General features: G+C 45.3%; 1 protein-coding gene across 1 annotated transcript in view; it reads right to left on the bottom strand.

Annotated features, from left to right (window-relative positions):
• Window positions 1-26,676, bottom strand: part of PRKAR1B (protein kinase cAMP-dependent type I regulatory subunit beta) — a 65,350-nt gene that overhangs the window by 27,328 nt on the left and 11,346 nt on the right. The window contains exons 5-7 of the mRNA XM_081338098.1: window positions 12,541-12,602; window positions 11,683-11,729; window positions 1,089-1,247 (exon numbers count right to left, since the gene is read on the bottom strand). Of these exons, the coding sequence (XP_081194224.1) occupies window positions 1,089-1,247; window positions 11,683-11,729; window positions 12,541-12,602 (268 nt within the window). The remainder of the gene's footprint in view (window positions 1-1,088; window positions 1,248-11,682; window positions 11,730-12,540; window positions 12,603-26,676) is intronic.

Here is a 26,676-nt window from a genome sequence, read left to right as displayed (position 1 = left end):
CATCTTTTCAAATGCTAGCCTCTTTCAGCGACTTTCCTCATGACAAAGAGGAAGGCTACGTAAGGCCAGCAGCCAAATTCACCTTTCCGTCGCCTGGCGTCTGCAGATGTGTTGGCAATATCACACACACACACACACACCCCATTTCCCATCCAACCCATCGGATGTGGCAGCCGAGCAACGCTGCTTCGAAACCTCTGGAGTGGAAGGAGTAAATATTAAGAAGTTCATCACGGCTACAAGCCCTTCTTCGGTCAAGAGAACTGCGCCTTCAGATCTGATTGTAGCTCTCCATGACCCCAAAATGAACTTAAATTTAATTTCTCCAGAAGAAAGGGAGACATCCAAGGCTTCTCATGCCCATAAATAGCGTTTTGTCTAATTTTGGACACTTTTCTCTTTTTTATATAAATCGCATGCAGTACGAATCAGCATGTTGCCTTTTATTTTATAAAGACAGCTGGCCCTATACAACACCCCCCCCCCGTGCCCCCACCCCCAGGCCTACATTTCAAGGACCTTTCCCCACATGAACAAACTCTTTTCAATGAAAGTTGAGGGAACGCTTGGAAGGGGTGACTTAAAGAATAGGGGAAAGCTTGTTTTGGAAACCCACCATCAAGATGCGTCTGTAGCTATCCTGGTCGATCCCCCAGAGTTTAAGATCTGTCTTTGCTTTGACCGTCGCAGCTCGTGGGGTTCCATAAATCAAAGCCAGTTAGAATAGAATAGAATAGACAGATTGTAGAATAGGATAGAATAGGAATAGAGTAGAGTAGAGTAGAGTAGAGTAGAGTAGAGTAGAGTAGAGTAGAGTAGAGTAGAGTAGACAGATTGTAGAATAGAATAGAATAGGAGAGTAGAGTAGAGTAGAATGGAATGGAATGGAATAGAATAGAATAGAATAGAATAGAATAGAATAGAATAGAATAGAATAGAATAGAATAGAATAGAATAGAATAGACAGATTGTAGAATAGGATAGAATATGAACAAACTCACATGAACAAACTCTTTTCAATGAAAGTTGAGGGAACGCTTGGAAGGGGTGACTTAAAGAATAGGGGAAAGCTTGTTTTTGAAACCCACCATCAAGATGCGTCTGTAGCTATCCCGGTCGATCCCCCACAGTTTAAGATCAGTCTTTGCTTTCACCGTCGCAGCTCGTGGGGTTCCATAAATCAAAGCCAGTTCTCCAAAGCTGCCACCTTCTCCGATGCTGGTGACCAATTCTCCGTTGACATACACCTGAATTAAAGAACGAAAAAGCAAGTTAGCTCTCGTTGAGAGAAGCAAGAAAGGAGAGAGAAGAATGGGTACTCTCCAAAAAATGGATTAACGCAAGCATACAAAACACACAAGAGTCTACGGAGATGCTCAGTCATCCATCTCATGGTTGTCCCAAAGGTGCTTTTACTAAAAGGCAACTGGACTTTCTTGGTGTCCAGTTACCTTTTTTTTGGGGGGGGGAAAGCATCTTTGGGAAAAACACGAGGATGACCGTTACCCGTTCAGTCGCGTCCGACTCTTGGCGATTCCCCCGCCTGACAGGGCCAAAGGAAGCGAGAGGCAGTTTCGTGATTTTGCCTTCCAGTGACATGTCTGGGATTAATAATCATATTAATACTAATAAAGTTGGAAGGGACCTTGGAGGTCTTCTAGTCCAGCCCCCTGCTCAGGCAGGAAACCCTACCCCATTTCAGACCAACGGCTGTCCAGTCTCTTCTTAAAAACCTCCAGTGTCGGAGCATTCACCGCTTCTGGAGGCAGGTGGTTCCACTGGTTAATTGTTCTAACTGTCAGGAAGTTTCTCGTTAATTCCAGGTTTTAGTATTGTGCACTCCAATACTTGCTGGTTCAAGTCACATTGGAAAAAAACGTACAAGACTCTTATCGCTTTTTTGGGGGGGAGGGGTGACGTTTTAAGCCAACAGCTCAGCCATTGTCTTTTTTTTGGAGTGTCAGTTTCCAGGGACTGTTTCAACCAGAAACAGTCACCTCTGGAAGTTGACCCTTCAAAAAAGACAATGGCTGAGCTTTCGGCTTCCAACATCACCTCCCTCCAAAAAAGAAAAAGAAATATAGGGTCCCGCTGTGGTTGCGTTGGGGTGGGAAGGATTATTCTGGATCAAGAGAATGAATGTTGAGTCTTCCGGTTTGATTGCGACGCTGACAATTGCTGCGAGGTTCCAGCTGGTGGTCGATGGCACTTCTCCATCCCAAGAGAGATGCCTACAGGGACACACACGGCCTCCCTCTATTTTTTTTTATTTTTAAACGTGCTTTCTTACTTTTTAACATACACCTTCGTGCTGGGTAAACATGGTGTGGTCTGGCTCAGTGTTAAGAAAACGATCAATAACACTTAATTCCTACAACTCTGTAGCACAGAGAGTAGCTTTACTTGATGTTGTGGTCTGGCTCAGTGTTAAGAAAACGATCAATAACACTTAATTCCTACAACTCTGTAGCACAGAGAGTAGCTTTACTTGATGTCCTCTTCTCCCCACAATATTCTCTTTTGCCAACCTTCAATTAACACCGGTTCTTATTTAAATAAATGACAATGGACCATAAACGTTTTCCTCGTGTTTCCGCAAATAGTAATCGCATCAAGATGAAGCTTCTTTTCCAACGGTCACCTCGATTGCCTCGTCATAAATCCTCCGTCTATTTTTTTTTTTTTAATTAACCCGATGAGATTTCGACTTGTCAAAATCCCTATTTCCCTATTTCCCCGGCATCCTTCTCAGGAAAGAAGCCGCTTCTTATTTGAAGGTGGCCTTGACTTAAAAGTTTGGTTTCAAGATTTAAAAAACAAAACACAAAACCCGGAAACCTCCACGGCAGAGACCACCTCGGAAAGTTCAAGCCCCCGTAGGCGGAACGAGGACATTAAGGGGGGGGAGAAGAAAGGGGGGAAAAAATCGCAGGAGATAACAGGGGAAACAACTTTGGAATTGCTGCCAAAGGAAACACAACTTAGCAGAAATATCAGGAGGCAAAGTAGGAGGAGAATTCTTCCAGAGGTGATGGAAGCGATTTTGTTGCTTCGTTGCCTTCCACGTTGCCCTCTTCTCTTCCCCTCTCCCCTTGAAAATTGCTCACCAGTCCTAAATCTGGTGCTCTCTGGATTGGTTGGACTACAACTCCCATCCTTCCCACTGCCAGACCAGCTGGGGATTATGGCAGCTTTAGCTCTGCTGTCTCAGGAGGTCCATCTAGAGATGTCGACCTGGCCGAAGCTATGCCAATCCCTTCTCCAGAAGTAGAATGGAGGGCGAAAAAAGGACCGCTATGAAGACGAGCATGATTATCCTTCTGTCTGTGAATTTAAGAACTTGCTTCCCGGATGGAAATGCCAATTTTGGAGTCTCCGGACCATCAGACAAAGAAAAGGTCCCCTCTACAAAAGGGCCAGTGTGCTAGAGAGGAGGACTTATGGTCCTAAAGGTTTCAACCTCCGTGTTCCACCCAACATAATGGGGGAGGGGGGAAGGGAAGGGAAGGGAAGGGAAGGAGGAAGGAAGGAAGGAAGGAAGGAAGGAAGGAAGGAAGGAAGGAAGGAAGGAAGGAAGGAAGGAAGGAAGGAAGGAAGGACGGACAGTCAAGGGAGGGAGGGAAGGGAAGGGAAGGGAAGGGAAGGGAAGGGAAGGGAAGGAAGGAAGGAAGGAAGGAAGGAAGGAAGGAAGGAAGGAAGGAAGGAAGAAGGGAGGGAGGGAGGGAGGGAGGGAGGGAGGGAAGGAAGGAAGGAAGGAAGGAAGGAAGGAAGGAAGGAAGGAAGGAAGGAAGGAAGGAAGGAAGGAAAGGAGGGAGGGAGGGAGGACGGACAGTCAAGGGAGGGAGGGAAGGGAAGGGAAGGGAAGGAAGGAAGGAAGGAAGGAAGGAAGAAGGGAGGGAGGGAGGGAAGGAAGAAGGGAGGGAGGGAAGGAAGGAAGGAAGGAAGGAAGGAAGGAAGGAAGGAAGGAAGGAAGGAAGGAAGGAAGGGAATGTATGTCTGTTAACAACACAGTCACCACGACATGATTAAAGATTGGAAGTTGAGAAAAAATATCATGAGAAGATGAAGCAGGAAATCAAAGAAAAACCCGCAATTTTATTTTGTCTGCGGGGATCTGCCCGAGGAAAGATCAAGGGACCATTTCAGACCAAAACTTCAAACCCTTCAGCCTAGGTATCCATCTATCTATCCACGGGGCTCTGCAAAGGGGGGTTCAAAACAAGCCAAAATTCCTTTTTCATGGCTGGAGCTGCGCAGCCCATCTACACGGTAGCCAAAGATCTGATTTCTCCTCCTTCTCCACCCCCTCCTCCCTCCCTCCCTCTCTCACTTTCATGTCTTTGCAAAGGAATGCAGAGCTGGAGATACCCAAATATGAAGAGTTATGATTCTGGCAAAAGCCTGCAGCTTTGCAAAGATCAAAAACATTCTGGGCTTCTATTGTTTTCCATCGCTTTTGATATGAGTCACGGCCGCCTTCCTTTCTCTGGCCAGCAACTGCGATTCAGTAACCAGTACAGAAATCGTAACGGGCGGTCCTCGACTCACCGCGATTCATTCAGTGACCGTTCAAAGTTACAACGGCACCGAACAAAGTGACTTTGGGACTGTTTTTCCACGCTTTTAAGTACACTGCAGCGCGCGCGCACACGCACACACACACATACACACGGAGTCACCGAATCACAAGTTCAGACGCTTGGCGACTGGGGGGGGTTCATATTTAGAACGGTTTGCGGCGTCCCAGGGGTCGGGCGAAAATTCCAATGGGGAATTTCCGTTGCAAAGCCAGGCGGGTTATGGAAATGGAAAGAATGGAGGAAATCAAGAAGAAATTAAGAAGAGCCGCCTTTTTTTCTCTTGCTGGAAAGCGTGAATTCTGTCCACCGGGCTGCTAGTCCTCAGTGTTTCGCTGCCCAATCTTGAAGCCACGTGGGGAGTGGAGAAAAGGGGCTGGGAGTTGCGTGGCCCCCTGACCCTGAGATTTCCCAGCCCTGATCTGTAAGAAATGGAGGAAAAGCATCTCCTTGTGAAATGTTAATTGCCTCCGATGAATAAACAGCATGAATAAACAGCTCGCTGGTCCATTTGCTTCCTCGGCCCCGCTGGAGTTATGGTCTGATCCGCCAGCTGTAACAAGACCTGGCTTGTTATTCCTGAGTCAGAAACTCCAAATATGGAATACGGTTCCAGCAGATAGGAGACCTGTTCCGTTTTTGCGGTCAGGCGACAGCTTGGGTAGCTGTGGAAACAGGGCAGCCTGCCCAAAACATTTTGGGTCAAAATAGAAATAACAGGCTTCCCTTTAAAACAAAAAAAAAAGGTTGAAAGTCACAGCTCCAAAGTGCGGGTTTGGGACCGGCCAAAGAAAATAAAATCAAAATAAAATGCCTAATCCGTCGTTCTAAATATAAACCCCACCGGGTGGTTATTTTAATTGGACAAGCCTGGCTGATGGCTGTTGTGTTGTTGTTGTTTTTTATTGTTGGTTGTTTGTTTTAACCTCTTCTGCTCTAGCAAAAAATAAAAAAAGCAAAAAAAGCAAACCGAAGCGTGGTCAGCTAAAGTGTTCAAAGTAAGAGGGCTGGGATGGCTTTGTTTTGAGAGAAAAATAGTTTGGAGAGATAGTGGGTGAGAGTCGACAGCCAGCTAAAAACGGCATTGTTTTTCCGCAGACTCCGAAGCTGCCTTGTAAGTCTGCCCCAACTGGCTGGGCCGGAGACCTTAACGGGTGCATCGCTTAACGAATATGGATACACGGGTTCGTTTAGGGAGCGTGCAAACTGAAAAAAAATGACTTAGAACTGGTTTTTACACTTACAAGTAATAATAATAATAATAACATGTCTATGTCCGGGTTAGGACGCTGAGCTTGTCGATCAGAAGGTCGGCAGTTTGGCGGGTCGAATCCCGAGTGCCGCGTAACAGTGAGCGCGCCTGTTACTTGTCCCAGCTTCTGCCAACCTAGCAGTTTCGAAAGCACGTCAAAATGCAAGTAGAAAAATAGGGACCACTACGGTGGGAAGGTAACAGCATTCCGTGCGCCTTTGGCGTCTAAGTCATGCCGGCCACGTGACCACGGAGACGTCCTCGGACAAGCGCTGGCTCTTCGGCTTTGAAACGGAGATGAGCACCAGCCCCTAGAGTCGGAAACGAGTAGCACGCATGTGCGGGGGAACCTTTACCTTTACCTTATGTCCAAAAACTTTGCAAAATACATCAAGAAATTGCAGCTTCCTGCAAGAACTCCAGCAAAGCTACAAAAAACTGCGCTACTCGGAACATCTTACATGTTAAGGAGATACCTGGTTGATACCTAGGATGCTGGCAGCAACCCGTGTCAACCCTTCGTGCCAGTCAGCTTGAGTGTTCGGTTGACCAAGTTTCATGTTTTATGAATAAAAGTTTTATAATAAAGTTAGAAGGGACCTTGGAGGTCATCTAGTACAACCCCCTGCTCAGGCAGGAAACCCTATACCATTTCAGACAAATGGCTGTCCAGTCTCTTCTTAAAAACCTTCCAGCGTTGGGAGTATTCACTGCTTCTGGAGGCAGGTGGTTCCACTGGTTAATTGTTCTCACTGTCAGGAACTGTTGCAGCATCCCCATGGTGACGGCATCAAAATTCAGACGACTGACTCACATTTATGACCGTTGCAGTCACGGATCCCCTTTTGCGACCTTCTGACAAGCAAAGTCAAGGGGGGGGGCCATGCCAGTTTCACTTCAACAACCGTGTTGCTAACTTAACAGTGATTCACAGTGGCCAGAAAGTGAGGCAAAAGTCACTGAACAACCGTCTTGCTTAGCGACAGAAATCAATGTGGAAGCCGGATTCACTTGACAACCATGTGTCTAACTTAACAGCCGCCGGGATGCCACTTGCAATCTTCCCAGCAGCAAGGACAACTGGGAAAGATGGATTAATTTCACGACCGCGTGATTCGCTCACAATTGAAGTGAGTCCCTTGACAAACCATGGCCAGAAGCTCAAAATGGGATGTGACTCACTTTTAAAAAAAAACTGCCTGGTTAAGGTTTGAAAACCCAAAATGAGGGCCACCTTAAAGCTATCTTCCTCACCCTCCTTGCAATGATGCTCAGCCATATTTCATCTCCACCCTCGCCCTGCAGAGGTGGCAGGCTTCAAATGGAGACCCCCTCACTTCCCCAGTCGGAAGAATGAGTCAGTTGGCTTTCTTGAGGAGACGGTGACTTTGGGACAGGCTTTTGATGCCCAACCATGCTTAATTAGATGACCTCCTGACCCACCAAGGGCTAGCCATAAAAAGAGGCTACGTCTCCCTAAATAGCTGCACGGGGCTACTGGGTGGCTTAAAATATGCCAGCTGCTTCTTAGAATAGAAGCTGGGTGGGAAAGGACTTTATTTTGATACTATCTAGGAAGCCACAGAATGAGCCGTCTCCTCCTCCTCCTCCTCCTCGCCACCATCAAAGAAAAGAATAATTCCAAAGAAAATAGCAAAGAATGAGAATGGAATGGAATGGAATGGAATGGAATAAAGAACAGAATAGAATAGAATAGAATAGAATAGAATAGAATAGAATAGAATAGAATAGAATAGAATAGAATAGAATAGAATAGAATAGAATAGAATAGAATAGAATAGAATAGAATAGAATAGAATAGAATAGAATAGTGGAATGTAGAATAGAATAGAATAGAATAGAATAGAATAGAATAGAATAGAATAGAATAGAATAGAATAGAATAGAATAGAATAGAATAGAATAGAATAGAATAGGAATAAGGAAGAGAACAGAACAGAACGAAACAGAACAGAACAGAATAGAATATAGAACAGAAGAGAACAGAATAGAATATAGAACATAACAGAGTAGACCAGAAGAGAATAGAATAAACAACAGAACAGAACAGAATAGAATAGTTGGAAGGGACCTTGGAGGTCTTCTAGTCCAACCCTCTGCTCAGGAAGAAAACCCTATACCAGGGGTCTTCAAACTTGGCCCTTTTATGACTTGTGGACTTCAACTCCCAGAATTCCCTTTTTTTCAATCCTGATGTAGCTTCAAACCGATGCTAAACAAAGTGTTACAACTTGAGGGCTGCCTGTAGCCTCGACCTTCCGAAATCTCCCTTTCTGTTCATCTCCCAGTTCCAAACTTTGTTGGATACAGCACCCAAACTCCTTTCAAATAATGCATTTGTTCCCAGCCCTGCCATCGTTTCCCCCCCCCCACCCCAAATGCCTGAACTCCCGTTTCCAGGCCCACCCGAGCAGTCATCTTCAGGTGTCACCCCTGCAAGTTTCCAGCCCTTCAGAGCAAGTTTGGAAAAGCAAATTGAATCTTCTGAAGATGAAAATCACTTGCCCGAGGCTCTCTACTTACTCTTTACGGAAGGCATGAGACAGAGAGAGAAAGAGATGACCTAATCCTAAATGATTAGGGGAAAAAAACCACCCAACGCTTCGGGCACATTCCAACTTGATCACCTTCCATCTTGAGATTGTTTAGTGGTAAACTGCATGGCCTACGGGCCTGGTTACTCTGAGGCTTTAAAACCAAAATAATTTGTTGGCTGATGATACGCCATTAAGTGACTTTATACGACAAATAAGTTTGGCTCCTGATGGCAACGCGTGGGAAGAATAGAATAGAATAGAATAGAATAGAATAGAATAGAATAGAATAGAATAGAATAGAATAGAATAGAATAGAATAGAATAGAATAGAATAGAATAGAATAGAATAGAATAGAATAGAATAGAATAGAATAGAATAGAATAGAATAGAATAGAAACAAAAACTAGGATAGAATAGAATAGAATAGAATAGAATAGAATAGAATAGAATAGAATAGAATAGAATAGAATAGAATAGAATAGAATAGAATAGAATAGAAACAAGAACTAGGATAGAATAGAATAGAATAGAATAGAATAGAATAGAATAGAATAGAATAGAATAGAATAGAATAGAATAGAATAGAATAGAATAGAATAGAATAGAATAGAATAGAATAGAAACAAGAACTAGGATAGAATAGAATAGAATAGAATAGAATAGAATAGAATAGAATAGAATAGAATAGAATAGAATAGAATAGAATAGAATAGAATAGAATAGAATAGAATAGAATAGAATAGAAACAAAAACTAGGATAGAATAGAATAGAATAGAATAGAATAGAATAGAATAAAAAAATAAATTGAGTTTGACACCCCTGTCTTAGCCAGAACATCAATACATTTCTATAAAAATAAGGAAGACAATGTTAAAGGAAAAGAAAGCCTTTTCAAAGAAGCTTCGGGCACATTCCAACTTGATCACCTTCCATCTTGAGATTGTTTAGTGGTAAACTGCATGGCCTACGGGCCTGGTTACTCTGAGGCTTTAAAACCAAAATAATTTGTTGGCTGATGATACGCCATTAAGCGACTTTATACGACAAATAAGTTTGGCTCCTGATGGCAACGCGTGGGAAGAATAGAATAGAATAGAATAGAATAGAATAGAATAGAATAGAATAGAATAGAATAGAATAGAATAGAATAGAATAGAATAGAAACAAAAACTAGGATAGAATAGAATAGAATAGAATAGAATAGAATAGAATAGAATAGAATAGAATAGAATAGAATAGAATAGAATAGAATAGAATAGAATAGAATAGAATAGAAACAAGAACTAGGATAGAATAGAATAGAATAGAATAGAATAGAATAGAATAGAATAGAATAGAATAGAATAGAATAGAATAGAATAGAATAGAATAGAATAGAATAGAATAGAATAGAATAGAATAGAAACAAGAACTAGGATAGAATAGAATAGAATAGAATAGAATAGAATAGAATAGAATAGAATAGAATAGAATAGAATAGAATAGAATAGAATAGAATAGAATAGAAAATGGAATAGAATAGAATAGAATAGAATAGAAAATGGAAAATAGAATAGAATAGAATAGAATAGAATAGAATAGAATAGAATAGAATAGAATAGAATAGAATAGAAAATGGAATAGAATAGAATAGAATAGAATAGAATAGAATAGAATAGAATAGAATAGAATAGAATAGAATAGAATAGAATAGAATAGAATAGAATAGAATAGAAAATGGAAAATAATAGAATAGAATAGAATAGAATAGAATAGAATAGAATAGAATAGAATAGAATAGAATAGAATAGAATAGAATAGAATAGAATAGAATAGAATAGAATAGAATAGAATAGAATAGAATAGAAATTATAGAAAATACAATAGAATAGAATAGAGCTGGAAGGGACCTTGGAGGTCTTCTAGTCCAGCCCCCTGCTGAAGAAGGGGAACCTAAACCATCTCAGACAAGTGAAAAAAAAGTGAGCATTGAAAAAAAGTGAGTTATGACCGTCGCAGCATCCCCCCAGGGTCACGTGATCAAATTTGGACACTTGGCGACTGGTTCATATTTATGACGGTTTCAGCATCCCTGGAGGTCACATGATCCCCTTTTGCGACCTTCAGACAGGCAAAGTCAACGGGGGAGCCAGTTTGACTTAGCAACCGTGACTAACCTAACCACTGCGGTGATTCACTCAACAACAGCGGCAAGAAAGGCCGTAAAATGGGGCAAAAATTCACTGAACAAGTGTCTCACTTAGCAACGGAAATCTGGGGTCCAATTGTGATCAGAAGTCAAGGACTACCTGTTCATTCTTCTAGCATGCTGGTTTGCTGTGGGCAGGTGGATTTTATTGTTTGATTGATCAAATTTGGGCTCCGTGTTCTTATTCCTAAGAATCTGGGTTTGCTTTCGCTGGGCTTGTTCGGTACATGTGAGAGAAGAAGAGGCAGAGCCGAGGGGTAGAGTCAAGGGAGGACTCAGCCTGGAATCGTTATGTGTCCACAAATGCTCCAGATCCAGTCCCTCTTGAATTCCCTTGACGCTTATGTAGCACCAATTGACTGCTGACCGTTAGTGGACTAGATTTTTGTGTATGGGCATGAACAATAAATCAGCTTCACTGGAATTTAATATATGGACCTGATTCTTCGCACTTGGCGATACAACTAGAGTAGTGAAACACAGGAATTGTTCATCATAAACCTGCCTTGCAACCCCTCAGTGCCTGGAATAACAATTCATCTGACACCAAACCAATCACATCAGGGCTCAGAGCCATGTGCGAATAGGCTTCACACATTCCTTCCCTCTCTAGGTCACCCACCAAGGAGGACTCAGAAATTCCCTTGTTGATATCTTAGCCCAGACATGTCAAACACAAGGCCCGGGGGCCGGATCCGGCCCGTGAAGTGGTTTCATGCGGCCCACGAAGCCATCCTGGAAACAGTGAGGGAACGGCCCCCACTGCCTTGGCCCTGGCCCAGAGACCCTCCTTCTGCCAGAGACCCTCAGATCTGTCCCACTCCTGCCCAGGCCCCCATAGGCACCCTTGATGCCAACGATGTAGAGCTGGCCACGCCCACCCAGTAGGCCATACGCACTCCAGCCACGCCCACCCAGTAGGCCACGCCCAACCTGGCCACACCTACCCGGCCCCCTGAGGGCAACCGCCATGCTGATGCGGCCCTCCATGAAATTGAGTTTGACACCCCTGTCTTAGCCAGAACATCAATACATTTCTATAAAAATAAGGAAGACAATGTTAAAGGAAAAGAAAGCCTTTTCAAAGAAGCCAGTTGCAACTTACATACACCTCCCCATGGTCAATCACGTAGAAGTTGTCGCCTTCATCACCTACGGGGGGAACACAAACACAAATCAGAGCCCGGGTGTGGTTTTTTTGTACCAGCTTTGGAAATACTTGATCAGAGAAAGCCAAGCCGTAAGGGATGTTTCTGTTATTAAGCCCAACCTCCTGTTCAGGATAGGAAACCAGACCAAGATTGAAAAGAGGTTGACGTTCCTCAACTGGAGATCTATAAAACTGGGCAATTGACCCAGCTAAGACTGTGACACTCTGCAGGACAATTTGGGAGGGGGGGACACTCTGCAGGACAATTTGGGAGGGGGGGAAATGTGTTTGGTTTTAAGGCGCTGCAGAGCAGTGTTTCATGTGCCGTGGTGGCGCAGTGGCTAGAGCGCAGTATTGCTGGCAAACTCTGCCCACGGCCAGGAGTTCAATCCTGACCGGCTCAGAGTCGACTCAGCCTTCCCTCCTTCCCAGGTTGGTAAAAGGAGGACCTGGATTGTTGCGGGGATAAGAGGCTGACTCTGTAAACCGCTTAAAGAGGGCTGTGTGCCGTTCCAAGCTTCTCCTGTCCTTTGAATCCAGTGTCCCGTATAGCATCTATAATGGGAACTTCCAGGGTTTGGAGATGGCTAGTGAGGAGATAGGAAGGAAAAGCTTGAAGCCCGTCTTCCAGCTGCCATTCAGAAAATGAAGTTTTTTGGACCCAGCCCCCGTAGATGAGGACTTTGCCAAAGAGACTTAAGCATGGATTTCTTTGCCTCCCTTGAAGGAGTCAAGGCATGCATAGATTCTGTAAATGATGAGTGATATGAGCAAGGACAACACGGATGTACGCTGTCAACACACGAAACTCACCTTGTTGGATCACAGTTTCTCCCGCAATGTGGGTGACAGGGAACATGGCGTCAAATATGTCGCTGCAGAGAGAGAGGAAGAAGAAGCAGTGGTTTAGCGTGGTGGGTGAACGTTGTGTTGAAACCGTGAAGTTGTTAACCGTTCAAGGGCAGTCCATCAAAGGAACACAAAGCAAATCCCCTATTTTTAGCACAAGGTTATTCAGGTAGCCCCTGACTTAACAACGGTCTCTTTAGTGTCCATTCGAAGTGACAACGGCGCTGAAAAAAAGGTGACCTAAGTCTTTCGTACTGATGACCTTTGCAGCGTCCCCGGGGGTCACCTGATCAAAATTCAGATGCTTGGCAACTGACTTGTATTTATGACAGTTGCAGCATCCCCCGGGGTCACGTGATCTGCTTTTGTGACTTCTCTTCTTTTGGACTGGGTATTTTAATCTTCTGAATAAACTTTTTTTTAAAAAAAGGAAAGAAGGAAAGGAAAGGAAAGGAAAGGAAAGGAAAGGAAAGGAAAGGAAAGGAAAGGAAAGGAAAGGAAAGGAAAGGAAAGGAAAGGAAAGGAAAGGAAAGGAAAGGAAAGGAAAGGAGAGACAAATGAGAAAGAAGAGGTAAAGGAGAACTTTTTCCCCAATATTGGCAGCGCATCTGCCAACGCAGTTGTGTGTATTGCTGGAAGATGAAAGAGTGAGGGCTAAACCAATGGCATCCGCTGACAAATTGGTCTCAAAAACGCTGCCGGTGAGTTGTGTCCTGAAGCAACACCCGTGAATAAATAAAAAATGTGAAAGTGACCTTCGCAATGACACCACAGCCTGGCTGTACAGCAGCATGTTTTTCTCTCTCTGGGTGTCCCACGGTCCAGGAGAACAAAGACGTTTTGAAAAAAAGATTCACCCAAACGGAGGGAGGTCAGGCTGTAACCTATGGCAATTTTTACTCCCATATATGGGAAAACTTGCAAAAATCCCATTATTAGCTTATTTCCTGTCCAGCAGTTCCAAAATCCACTCAGGGCTTAATTTTAGGAAACACCCGGTCCAAGCCATTATCTTTATTCCTGAAGAGTTATCGTATCAGCAGACGGCCTCAGAGTGATTCATGGACTGGCACGGGAAAGATTCAGAAGAGAGAAGGACAAGAGTTGAAAGGGACCTTGGAGGTCCTCTAGTCCACCCCACCCCCACCCCACCTCGGGAAGACTCAGGAAGTCTTCACCTTTCTTTGGAGGTTGGCAGTTGGGGGTGAGGTGGGGAGAAGCTGTGGGATGGGGTATCTCACACCCATAATCCACTGAAGAAGAGAAGGTTTCTCAAAATTCCTACATGAACTGCCCCAAAGAAGAGGGAGTCAACTTATTCTTCCAAAGCCCCTGAAGGCAGAAGAAGCAACGGATGGAAACTAGTCAAGGAGAGAAGCAACCTGGAACTAAGGAGAAACTTCCTGACATTTAGAACAATTAACCAGTGGAACCACCTGCCTCCAGAAGCGGTGAATGCTCCAACGCTGGAAGTTTTTAAGAAGAGACTGGACAGCCATTTGTCTGAAATGGTGTAGGGTTTCCTGCCTGAGCAGGGGGTTGGACTAGATGACCTCCAAGGTCCCTTCCAACTTTATTATTATTGTTGTTGTTGTGATGATGATGATGATGATGATGTGGAAAAGTGACCCTGGGCTTCCCCTGTTCCAATCCATTGTACAGATAGTCCTCGACTTACATTGGTTCATTTAGTGACCATTCAAAGTTACAACATCCGAAAAAAAGTGACTTATGACCGGGGTTTTTTTTTTCACACGTCACCATTTTGCAGCATTTCCCCCATGGTCAGGTGATCAAAATTCAGACGCTTGGCAACTGACTCATATTTATGACGGTTGCGGTGTCCCGGATTCACCTGACCCCCTCCTGCAATCTTCTGACCAGCTAAGTCAAAGGGGAAAGCCGGATTCGTTTAACGACCACGTGATTCGACGTCATAAAATTAGGCACAGCTGGCTGAATAGCCGCTTAGGGATGGACGTTCTGGTCTGAACTGTCCTCGCAAATCGAGGACTTCCTGTCACGGTTCTACACGATGGATCACCACACCCCATAAAATTGGGGAATGGTCTGTTTTTGGCTAAAGTGGGTGGTTGTGTTCTCGGCCACAGCCCCTCCCTCTCTGCTGGGGATGATGGGAGTTGACCTCCCAAGCAACTAAAGTCACTAGAGTAGGTTACTCCAATCTTCAAACCGATGCAAATGTTCTTCTTGGCTGAAATACGCAGACTTCTTGGCAAAGACACGTTGAGGTCAAAAAGATTTCCTAAAGTCAGAATGTTCCTGAATAAGGCCTTTTAACCGTCCACGGGCTTACAAATCAATTACCGGGTCCTTCTGAAAGAAGCTGTAATTTCAGAGGAAACGACACCCCCCCGATGTAGTTTTCATACAGAAAAAAGGAAGAAGTGCCAAATTTAGCTGGGGAGAAAAAAGGGAAAAGGCCCATCCTAAGCTGCAGATTACGGCTTGGGAGAAGAAACAGGTGCCCTGCATTTTCCTTGCTCCGTTAAACTTGTATCACTCAAGACAAAAAAAAAAAATGCATCGCAACGCCCACAACAGGAGACATCACATTTCATGGGCGATGCTATTATTTCTTCTCTTTATCTACGGGCTGTCTCTCCAAGCTCTTCAAAAACCAGGTCAAAGAAAGGATGAAATATAAAAATGGATTACAGGCAATCCACAATTCACAACAGCTCGCTTAGTGGCCGCTCAAAGTGACACGACGGCAACGAAAAATGCGACTCGGGACCGCTTTTCACCCTGACCACCTGGGCAGAGTCCCTTGTGATCGCGGGATCAAAATTCAGAGGCTTGGCAACTGGTTCACGCTTAATAATAATAAAGTTGGAAGGGATCTTGGAGGTCATCCAGCCCAACCCCCCCCCCCGCCCGCTCAAGGAGGAAACCCTATCCCATTTCGGACAAATGGCTGTCCAGTCTCTTCTTAAAAACCTTCCGGTGTTGGAGCATTCACCGCTTCTGGAGGCAGGTGGTTCCACTGGTTAATTGTTCTCGCTGCTGTATTTGCTTAACAACCGCTGCAACAAAAAAAAAAGGATTGTAAAAAACCAGGAAGGAAATGCGATGCGTTTTTTACCCTAATAAGTTTCATCGCAGTAAATCTAAGCTTCTAAATTGGAGTGGAGGGGGAGAGAAGAACAACAAGCTCCATGTAAAGGGAAGCTCTGTGTTAAAACGGATAAGAGAAGAAAGCAGAAGAATTTGTTCAGATGTGAACACATTTACTGACGGGATAATTGGTGGGGTGAAGGAGGCCAGCTGCCTTCGCTAAGAAACTCATATTTGATTTCCACCACCCCCTCCCCCCCAAAAAAAGAAGGCTGGAGTAGAGATCAAAGACCCGTTGCAAGTTTTAACGTGCGGAAAGAGAGCTGAACTCTCACCTGAAGCTCTAACTTTCTGGGCTGCATTCATGCATTACACGAAGACACCGGCTTGTTTATTTAAGGTATGTGTGGGTTTCTGAGACTTTATAAGGCCACCAAAAACGGGCAGGCTTGAGGCTTAATTACTGAATAAACCTTAACCCATAATAGCCTGAGTTTGCAAAAAAGCCAAAATCAAGCTTGCGCTTAGGCTCAGCGTGAGGCGAGAAGCTGCTTGGTCATTCTCGCCAACGTAAAGAGTGAAAGTCAATAATAATAATAATAATAATAATAATAATAATAATAATAATAATAATAATAATAATAATAATAATAATAATAATAATAAAAGTTGGAAGGGACCTTGGAGGTCATCTAGTCCAACCCCCTGCTCAGGCAGGAGAGCCTATACCATTTCAGACAAATGCCCGTCCAGTCTCTCCTTAAAAATGTCTAGTGTTGGAGGATTCACAGCTTCTGGGGGCAGGTTGTTCCACTGGTTAATTGTTCTGTCAGGAAGTTTCTCCTTAGTTCCAGGTTGCTTCTCTCCTTGATGAGTTTCCATCCGTTGCTTCTTGTCCTGCCTTCGGGTGCTTTGGAGAATAGCTTGACTCCCTCTTCTTTGGGGCAGCCCCTGAGGTATTGGAACTCTGCTATCATGTCACCCCTCATCCTTCTCTTCATCGTCATGGTTTACCCAGATGTATCTTTGTGCGTTGCATCAGTAATATACAACTTAACCAGTAACCAGTTACCACAGTGGCTGAGTTCACCCATTAGGCTATTTCATAATTTGTTGGTATAGGGTCTCCTGTGTGAGCAGGGGGGAATGGACTAGAAGACCTCCAAGGTCCCATCCAATTCTGTTATTCTGTTATTCAGTTACTCTGCCCTGGGGTGTTTCTGTGAGTAAACTAGGAGGGAATTAACTACCAAGAAGGCTTGTATGACAAAGTAAGGTTAAAACACTATAGCAGGGTCCCTGTGTTGGGTTTAACCATCCTGCAAAGGGTTTAGTTTGGGCCGAGTGCTAATCCCGCCATGGGGTTTGAAAACCATAATTTATGGCTTAGCCACTCAGCCACCAAGCTTTTCTTACAAAGCTTAACTTAGCCCCCAAAGTGAAGCCATTTATAGTTGTCTCTTTTGATGCTGCTCTGAGTCATCCACAAGTCTATAAAATGCACCAGGCCATTTACAGGCTTATGGGCTCATATAGCTCACGAGGCCAGCCCACTGTGGTCCTGTTATCCACTTGTGGTCAAAAACAAACATGCGACATGTGAGCCACAGAGTGGACAGTCCTTTGTCCTGAATGGTACGAAGATTAGAAGATCTCCCAATTTCATACAGGGGCCTTGGTGCTCTCTGAGCTTGATGGTTTTCTTGCAGACCTTTCGTTACCCAAACTGGGTAACATCATCAGTGCCAGAAGAGGTTGGAATTTGGGAGGAGGAGGAGGAGGAGGAGGAGGAAGACGACGACGACGACGACGACTATGGGGTCCTTGGTCCTCTCTGAGCTTGATGGTTTTCTTGCAGACGTTTCGTTACCCAAACTGGGCAACATCATCAGTGCCAGAAGAGGTTGGAATTTGGGAGGAGGAGGAGGAGGAGGAGGAGAAGGAGGAGGAGGAGGAGGAGGAGGAGGAGGAGGAGGAGGAGGAGGACGACGACTATGGGGTCCTTGGTGCTCTCTGAGCTTGATGGTTTTCTTGCAGACCTTTCATTACCCAAACTGGGCAACATCATCAGTGCCAGAAGAGGTTGGAATTTGGGAGGAGGAGGAGGAGGAGGAGGAGGAGGAGGAGGAGGAGGAGGAGGAGGAGGAGGAGGAGGACAACGACGACTATGGGGTCCTTGGTGCTCTCTGAGCTTGATGGTTTTCTTGCAGACCTTTCGTTACCCAAACTGGGTAACATCATCAGTGCCAGAAGAGGTTGGAATTTGGGAGGAGGAGGAGGAGGAGGAGGAGGAGGAGGAGGACAACGACGACTATGGGGTCCTTGGTGCTCTCTGAGTTTGATGGTTTTCTTGCAGACCTTTCATTACCCAAACTGGGTAACATCATCAGTGCCAGAAGAGGTTGGAATTTGGGAGGAGGAGGAGGAGGAGGAGGACAACGACAACTATGGGGTCCTTGGTGCTCTCTGAGCTTGATGGTTTTCTTGCAGACCTTTCATTACCCAAACTGGGTAACATCATCAGTGCCAGAAGACAGTGGAATTTGGGAGGAGGAGGAGGAGGGGGGGGAGAGGAAGAATTACTAACAGACTTGGCTGCTTTCAAACCCTGACTTTCTATGGCCTGTCTTTTCAGACCCGACGTGTCTAACGGGGCACCTCGACATGGGATTGACTTTCCTTCAAGCAGGAAGGTTTGACTCTCCCGTCCTGAAGATGAAGGACAGGTTAAGACTGCTTAAACACGATGCAACCTTTCTCCAGCTCTTAGGTCAAAGGGGAGTGCGGGGGGGGGGGAAGGAAACCCCAACTTTTGTTGTTTCAGATGGAAGATAAAAGGAAAGTAAATATCCTGACTCGAATAGGAAAGAGAAGCGCCCCCCCCAACCCTCCTGCAAGGAGAAGTAGTAGCAACCCAAGCGTAGCTTACCACTCTGGGTGGCACTTAAAGGGTGGAAAGAATGATGGGGTGTAGAGTGAGAAAGGAAGGAAGTAGTAAATAGTCCCGTTCTGGTGCCAACTGTGAAAACACAACTGTAAGAAAGACCACACTAGAAACAGCAGCCTTCTTCCGACTGACAGCTTATTATGGCCTCGTCTTAGCTAGTGTTATTTTTTTAAAAAAAAACAAAACAAAACTCAAAAAACCCCCCCAAAAAAAACCCTCCCACTTTCAGGCTATTCTAAGACAGAACTCCTAATGGCCAGACAAACTTTCGGCTGCCTCCACCGGCTTGCTCTACGTGGGGTCCGCGGTGCTCTCTGAGCTGGGTGGTTTTCTTGCAGACGTTTCGTTACCAAACTAGGTAACATCATCAATGCGAGGAGGAGGAGGAAGAGGAGGAGGAAGAGGAGGAGGAAGAGGAGGAGAATTGTGGGGCCCTTGGTGCTCTCTGAGCTGGGTGGTTTTCTTGCAGATGTTTCATTACTGAACTAGGTAACAGAGCCTTGGTGGAGCAGTGGGCTAATGCCTCCTTAAGTAACACCAGCTGCCTGCAATTAGTGCAGGTTCGAGTCCCACCAGGCTCAAGGTTGACTCAGCCTTCCATCCTTCCGAGGTAGGTAAAATGAGGACCCAGATTGTTGGGGGCAATTAAGCTGACTTTGTAATAATGCCGCTTGGGGGGTGTGTGTGTGAAAGCCCTAATAAGCAGGCATATACATAGAATGAAGGCTACTGCTAAGCTTGTAAGCCGCCCTGAGTCTTCGGAGAAGGGCGGGATATAAATAGAATTAAAATAAAAATAAATAAAATAAACATCATCAATGTGAGGAGGAGAAAGAGAAAGAAGAGGAGAAAGAGGAAGAGAGTTGTGGGGCCCTTGGTGCTCTCTGAGCTTGGCGGTTTTCTTGCAGACGTTTCGTTACCAAGCTAGGTAACATCGTCAGTCCTGGAAGGGAGAGGGGTTTGGCCTCATTTTATACATTAAAGGGTTAAAAAATGTAGTAATAGTATATAGTGGTAGTACTAAAAGTAGTAATGCATATAGTGTACATAATGTTGTAGTAGTAGTAGCAGTATATAAAATAGGAGGAAACCCCACTCACTACTAGCCCCGATGATGTTACCTAGTTGGGTAACATCATGTCTGCAAGCTCAGAGAGCACCAAGGACCCCACAATTCTCCTTCTGCTCCTCTTCCTCCTCCTCCTCCTCCACCCCACAAACCCCACTTCTCCTCCCTAGCTAGGTCATGAAATGTTTGCAAGGAAACAACCAAGCTCAGAGAGCACCAAGGACCACACAGTTGTCCTCCTCCTCCACCCCCCCTCTCCCTTCTAGCACTGATGATGTTACCTAGCTGGGTTGTGAAACGTCTGCAAGAAAACAACCAAGCTCAGAGAGCACCAAGGATCCCACAGTCGTCGTTGTCGTCCTCCTCCTCCTCCTCCTCTTCCTCCTCCTCCTCTCCACAAACCCCAATCCCTTCTAGCGCTGATGATGTTACCTAGCTGGGTTGTGAAACGTCTGCAAGAAAACAACCAAGCTCAGAGAGCACCAAGGATCCCACAGTCGTCGTCGTCGTCGTCCTCCTCCTCCTCCTCCTCCTCCTCCTCCTCCTCCTCCTCTCCACAAACCCCATTCCCTTCTAGCACCAAGGACCCCACAGTCGTCCTCCTCTTCCTCCTCCTCCTCCTCCTCTCCACTAACCCCACTCCCTTCTAGTGCTGATGATGTTACCTAGCTGGGTTGTGAAACGTCTGCAAGAAAACCATCAAGCTCAGAGAGGACCAAGGACCCCATAGTCGTCTTCCTCCTCCTCCTCCTCCTCCTCCTCCTCCCAAATTCCAACCTCTTCTGGCACTGATGATGTTACCCAGTTTGGGTAACGAAAGGTCTGCAAGAAAACCATCAAGCTCAGAGAGGACCAAGGACCCCATAGTCGTCGTCGTCCTCCTGCTCCTCCTCCTCCTCTCCGCAAGCCCCACTCCCTTCTAGCACTGATGGTGTTATGTAGTTGGGTCGTGAAACGTCTGCAAGAAAACCACTAAGTTCGGAGAGGCCCAAGGACCGCCCCCCCCAGTTCACGCCTGGGCTATCAATATTCTCTTCTATTATTCCAGTGCTTTTCATTCTCTCTTTCTTGTCACCTCTCCCCAACGTGCCTTCTTAGCCCTTAGTTCTGTCGACTACACCCATTTCTCCATAAATCCATGTGTCTGCTTATACATATCCTCCGCAGGATGAGGTTGACAAGTCTCCTTTCATATCATTACAAAACAAGTTAAGTGATTCACTTCCTGGCTGGACAAACTGGGCTAAGTTGGGTTCACTTTTCTTATTTATTTTTTTTAAAAAAAATCTAACTTGTTCCCCAAAGAATAGACAAAATAGCCGGGTTTTTTTTTAGGGAAGTGTTGGGTTCAAATGTCACTCAAAGCAAGAGGTTTTTTTTTAACCTGGAGCCGACTGGTGAATTCACAATAGCCACAGGCGGTCAAGAAATCAAACCAAATAATTTAAAGTTGAAATGTAAAAGCCAGAGTTCATCAGCCTTAAAATAACTTTCAAACCTCGTTAAAAGTCTACCCTTGAGTTCCTGCTGGGAAGCTACTGAGAGTCGCCACAAGGCGAGTCCATGGCACGTTGGAAGTGAAGCTCCTCAAAGATTTGCAGAGAGTAGTCACCAGGCTCGAAACCAGGGATCTGTGAGTTCTAGTCCTCCCTTAGCCGTAAAAGTCAGCTGGGTGACTTTGGACCAATCACCAGGAGACGGTGAGTTCTAGTCCCACCTTAGGTGCGAAAGGAAACTGGAGGAAAGCAAGTCTCTTTCTTCCTTAGCCCAGCCCACCTCGCAGGCTTGTTGTTGTGGGTAAAATAGGAGGAGGAGGAGGAGGTGGCTAGAATGCAGTCTTGCAGGCTAGCTCTGCCCACTGCCAGGGGTTCGATCTCAACCGGCTCATGGATGACTCAGCCTTCCATCTTTCCGAAGCCGGTAAAATGAGGATCCGGATTGTTGGGGGCAACAGGCTAACTCTGTAAACTGCTTAGAAAAAGCTGGAAAGCACTGGGATGGGGCATACAAGCGTAAGGCTATTGCCATTAGGTACGTTCGCCACCTCGACTTACTTACAAAGTAACAAAGGTAAAATAAAAACCTAATATAGTAAAGAAATGAAGAGATAAAAGCCGACAGGGGAGAATATTCTCGTGAATAACCCAGATTCAAGCCATATAGGGCTTTGAAAGTGATTATGGCTTTCTGAAAGTTAACTAGGATTCCCAAGAGGACACTTGTCTCCTTCCAGAATGGGTTCATCCAAATAAAATCTGTGCGGGTCATGCCAAGGTCCACCTCCCATTGTGTCCGCTGACTACTACTTACAGTAAAGGAAGCGTCTAAGAATGTAGTAATGCTGAGAGAAAAAAAATAGAAAGTGATTGACACAGCAATAAAAGCCCGACTGTTGCAAAGCGGAAAAGATTCTAGAAGTGAATTTTTAAGGAAATGATTCACGGGGATATTTTCAGCTCATAAGACTTTCAGAGACTTCGTTCAAGTTGACTTTTGCTGCAAGGGACGGTTGGCCGAAGCCGAGTTTGGGAGTTAGCATTAAGCACCCAACATCAGCCTTTGAGAAAAACCTGGCTTGGCAAAGCAGAATGACAAAACAGAATGACAATCCTCCCCCCCCCCCCTGCAAATTTTTAATTTTTATACGTTGATCTTTGATACGCAGAAAAGGGGAGGAATTTTTTAAAAAAATATATTAATGCAACAGCCGGTCCTGCTTAGTTTATTAGCTACGGTACATAATCGGAATTGGGTATGTCTAGACTGGTGAAAAGAAGGAACTAGGGGTGACAAGATAGCATTGTTCAAATATTTGACAGGCTGCCACAGAGAAGAGGGGGTCAAGCTATTCCCCAAAGCGCCCGAAAGCAGGACAAGAAGCAACGGATGGAAACTAATGAAGGACAGAAGCAACCTAGAACTAAGGAGAAATTTCCTGACAGTGAGAACAATTAACCAGTGGAACAACCTGCCTCCAGAAGTTGTGGGTGCTCCGTCACTGGAGGTTTTTAGGAAGAGACTGGACAGCCCGTTTGTCTGGAATGGTATAGGGTCTCCTGCTTGAGCAGGGGGGGTTGGACTAGATGACCTCCAAGGTCCCTTCCAACTCTGTTCTTTTGTCAGTCTGTTATTCTGCATGCAATGGCTTCCCTTCTGTCTCTCGTTTACACTAACAGCTTTACATCGAGTTTTGGTTTTTTGTTTTTTTGTTTTTTGGTCTCAACTGAGCTTCTTGGAATGATCCTGCTTCTGCGCAATGCTGTCTGGTTACCTGGTTATTCCAGAAAGTGCTACTCTCTTTACTATATGTGAAGTAAGGCACTCTTGGCCTCTGGAATCAACAGACTTAATGATCAGATTTCCACTTATTTATTTTTATTTTTATTTATTTATTTTAATTCCATTTATATCCCGCCCTTCTCCGAAGACTCAGGGCGGCTTACAAGCTTAGCAGTAGCCTTCATTCTATGTATATGCCTGCTTATTAGGGCTTTCACACACACCCCCAAGCGGCATTATTACAAAGTCAGCTTAATTGCCCCCAACAATCTGGGTCCTCATTTTACCTACCTCGGAAGGATGGAAGGCTGAGTCAACCTTGAGCCTGGTGGGATGCGAACCTGCACTAATGGCAGGCAGCTGGTGTTACTTAAGGAGGCATTAGCCCACTGCTCCACCAAGGCTCTTAGTCCCAAAGACTGGGAGATCTATTTCCCTCTTCCTGCTCATTTCGGGGGGATGCAGACCCTCGGAAAGCCCAAGGAAGCGCTTGGGGTTCTCAAAAACGCATACGGCTCCGGGATGAAGCCTTGTCAGGAGAAGCTATTTATGAAACAAGCTTTCAACAAATGAATCCGTCAGCCCACGGACCCCGTCATTGTTGGCTGAACAGCAGCAGGGTCCCGAGAACAGCCTTTCCCCCCCCCATCCTTTGCCCCGTGGAGAAGTTGGAACATTTGCAAAGCAGTTTGGTGCCCTGCCTGCCGATGACAAAGCCTCTCCTAAAGGCTTTGCTATTTCCGAAAGAAGCAGATGTTTGTAGCAACAGCCAGGTCTTCGGTTAACACAACAGCCTTTGCCCCCATCTGGGAGAAGCCAGCACAAGGTCCAGGCCAAAATCTAGCTCCTTTTGGGCCGTGAAACTTCACCCCCCTCCCTCCTCCTTCTTTCGTACATCGGAGGAGACACTCGGGCTGCCCCATCTGTTTTAGCCATGTTCTCCAGCCTTGAGGAAGGACATGTAGGCTTCTAACCGATCCCTGGGGGCAAAGCCATGATCTGTAGGCCTGGTGTCAGCAGAAGGAAACACCACGGCTTGCTTCTGAACACATGTTGGCGGGGGGGGGGAGAAGGAAGAACAGTTGCTGGTGATCTGGTAGGAAAAGTCACCGCTCTGAATGTTAAAGCAAGAACCGGGCAGGCCAAACAGCTGCAGGAATGCAGAGCAGACAGCCCATTTCTCCAGATGTGGCTTCAAGCTGCCTTCTGCCTTGCCACCTGCTGAAGTTCTCTCCCACCGCCTTCACACAAGAGCCTCCACCTCCATACTTGGAGGGTTACGCTAGCTCGTGTTTGTTCCGTAACAGATATCCTGGCATCCTGGGTAGTAGGAGGAGGAGGATACAATGACTGGAGCATCCAAAATGCAACCTCAGGGTGAATTCAGGGTGTCCCAAAACATCCTTGGGGCCACCAGATCAGCTCAAGCCGTTGAGCAGCTCAGGAACGGTGAGAAAGTGGGGATGAAACCTCTTCAAAGCAAACCCGAATGTTTTTTTCTGTATTTCTGATCTCCACAATGGTAGTCTCGAATTTCAGCTGTGTAAGACTACGGGTCTCCAAATACATTTTTGCTTTGGGTTGCTTTTTTTTAAAAAAAATAGTCTAACAATAAAAGCATGGTCTTGAATGCAGTGACACCAGGTGGCAGGGAACGAAATGGCCACTCTTGTGGGGGATGCATTGAACTTCTTCCCCCCACCCCACCCCCAGAACTGCCTGGAGGAGGAAGGACCACCTACCATGAAGGGATGGACCAGGAAGGAGAAGCGAGAAAATGAAATGGTTGGCTCCATCTATCATGGTTGGGCTGATGGCGTCCGGCAAAGCCAGCTATTATTGTCGATGACAACATGTGTAAATGAAACCATGGCTTCAATGGATACGTGAACTCAGCCTCTAAAGCTCGCTAAATGTGGTTTTACAGCTCAGCACAAGGACAGTAAATTCCATCTCAGCCACACTTCCAGGTTGGTCAAAACTGGAAGCCATTTTGAAATGGGCTTCGCCACAATTTTCTGTTATGAAAATGTCTAGTCTAGTGGGGGGGGGGGGAAAGGACTGGGGTAACATGATAACAGTCTTCCAATATCTGAGGGGCTGCCACAAAGAAGAGGGGGGGTGTCAACCTATCCTCCAAAGCCCCTGAAGGCAGGACAAGAAGCAACGGATGGAAACTCATCAAGGAGAGAAGCAACCTGGAACTAAGGAGGAATTTCCTGACAGTCAGAAGAGTTAACCAGTGGAACAACCTGCCTCCAGATGCGGTGAATGCTCCAACACTGGAAGTTTTTAAAAAGAGACTGGAGAGCCGTTTGTCCAAAATGGTATAGGGTTTCCTGCTAGAGCAGGGGACTGGACTAGATGACCTCCAAAGTCCCTTCCAATTCTGTTACTCTGTTAGAAGGTGCTTTTACGTGTCTCTAGGGCTTAAGGAAACTCTTTGCCTATCAGAATCCCTCAAATGCTCAAAAGATTAAAAGCAGAGATTTGAAGCTGTGTGTCCCTGCACCCTCAAATTCTGGAGCCACTGAAGGGATGCTGTAAAGTTAATTACTGAAAGCCAGCCTAACCCCAAACACTCACAAGGCATCACCCTCGCTGGATGTCCATAGTCCTAGTTTCCAACACTCCAAAATTCCTACCCATTCCTGAAATACAGGTAGTCCTCCACTTACACTCACAAGTGAGTCCAAAATTTCTGTTGCTGTTAAGTGAATTTTGCCTCATTTTACGACCTTCCTTACCGCCATTGTGAAGTGAATCGCTGGACTGTTCAGTTACTCGCACGGTAAAAGGAGGTCACGTGACCCTGCCATAAATATGAACCCGTGGCCAAGCGTCCGAAATTGGATCCTCCGACCACCGGGAGGCTGCAAAAGGTCGTAAGTGTGAAAAGCAAGCCGTAGGACCCTTTTTTCCTGCGCGGCTTTAACTTCAAATGGTTACTAAAAGAAATGGTGGTAAATCAAGAGCCACCTCTGCAATATCCCCGTCCCTCCCAAGACACAGACATCTTTCTATAACATGACAAATCCGGAATTACTAAATGCTTAAAATATTCTATTACCGCCCTTCTCTGTTCTGCAAGGGCAGCTGAGAGGCCCTAATGCACTCCTCCAGCTGTTGTAGCCCATTCAAAAGCCACCTTTGTTTCTGGAAACCTTAGAAACAGCTAGTTTATTGTAAGGATGAGACTTAACCAGCTGTTTCACACAATGCAAAGCAGTTTGGGTCAAAAAATAAAATAAAACAACATAAAATATGAAGGCAACACATCTTCTTCCAGAATAAATCCACTAATGTGAACCGGCAGCTGGGTTTGACTGGACTGAGGACCTAAGACGAAAAACAGAGGAAAGAGCAACCTACCAGCATGGAAAATTAAGCAGGATTTGCACCTGAAATTGTAGCTCTTTGGGTGTTTGTCGTATCGACCTCTGCTAGGGATTGAAACGAAGGTTCAAATGTGTCGTTTAATCACCAGCCTTTCCGGTGGGAGGCCACGAACGTTTCAAAAGGTGGAGAGATGTTGGCGTGCAATGTTTATCTAGGTTAAAAAATGCACCGCCCTTTTTTAAAAAATAATAAAGCATAATTTTTAGGAAGTTTTGGACGAGAAGGAACAATTGAGAGGTGAAGCATAGGATCGAATGTTTGTTACAGAGAGAAAATATTAATTGGGGGTGGGGGGGTGGGAGGTTTTATGCAATCCAGGTTTTGGCTG

This window comes from Vipera berus (assembly GCF_964194415.1).
Source record: "Vipera berus genome assembly, chromosome: 13".
Taxonomy (NCBI): Eukaryota; Metazoa; Chordata; class Lepidosauria; order Squamata; family Viperidae; genus Vipera; species Vipera berus.
This window is presented reverse-complemented; position numbering and strand designations above follow the sequence as displayed.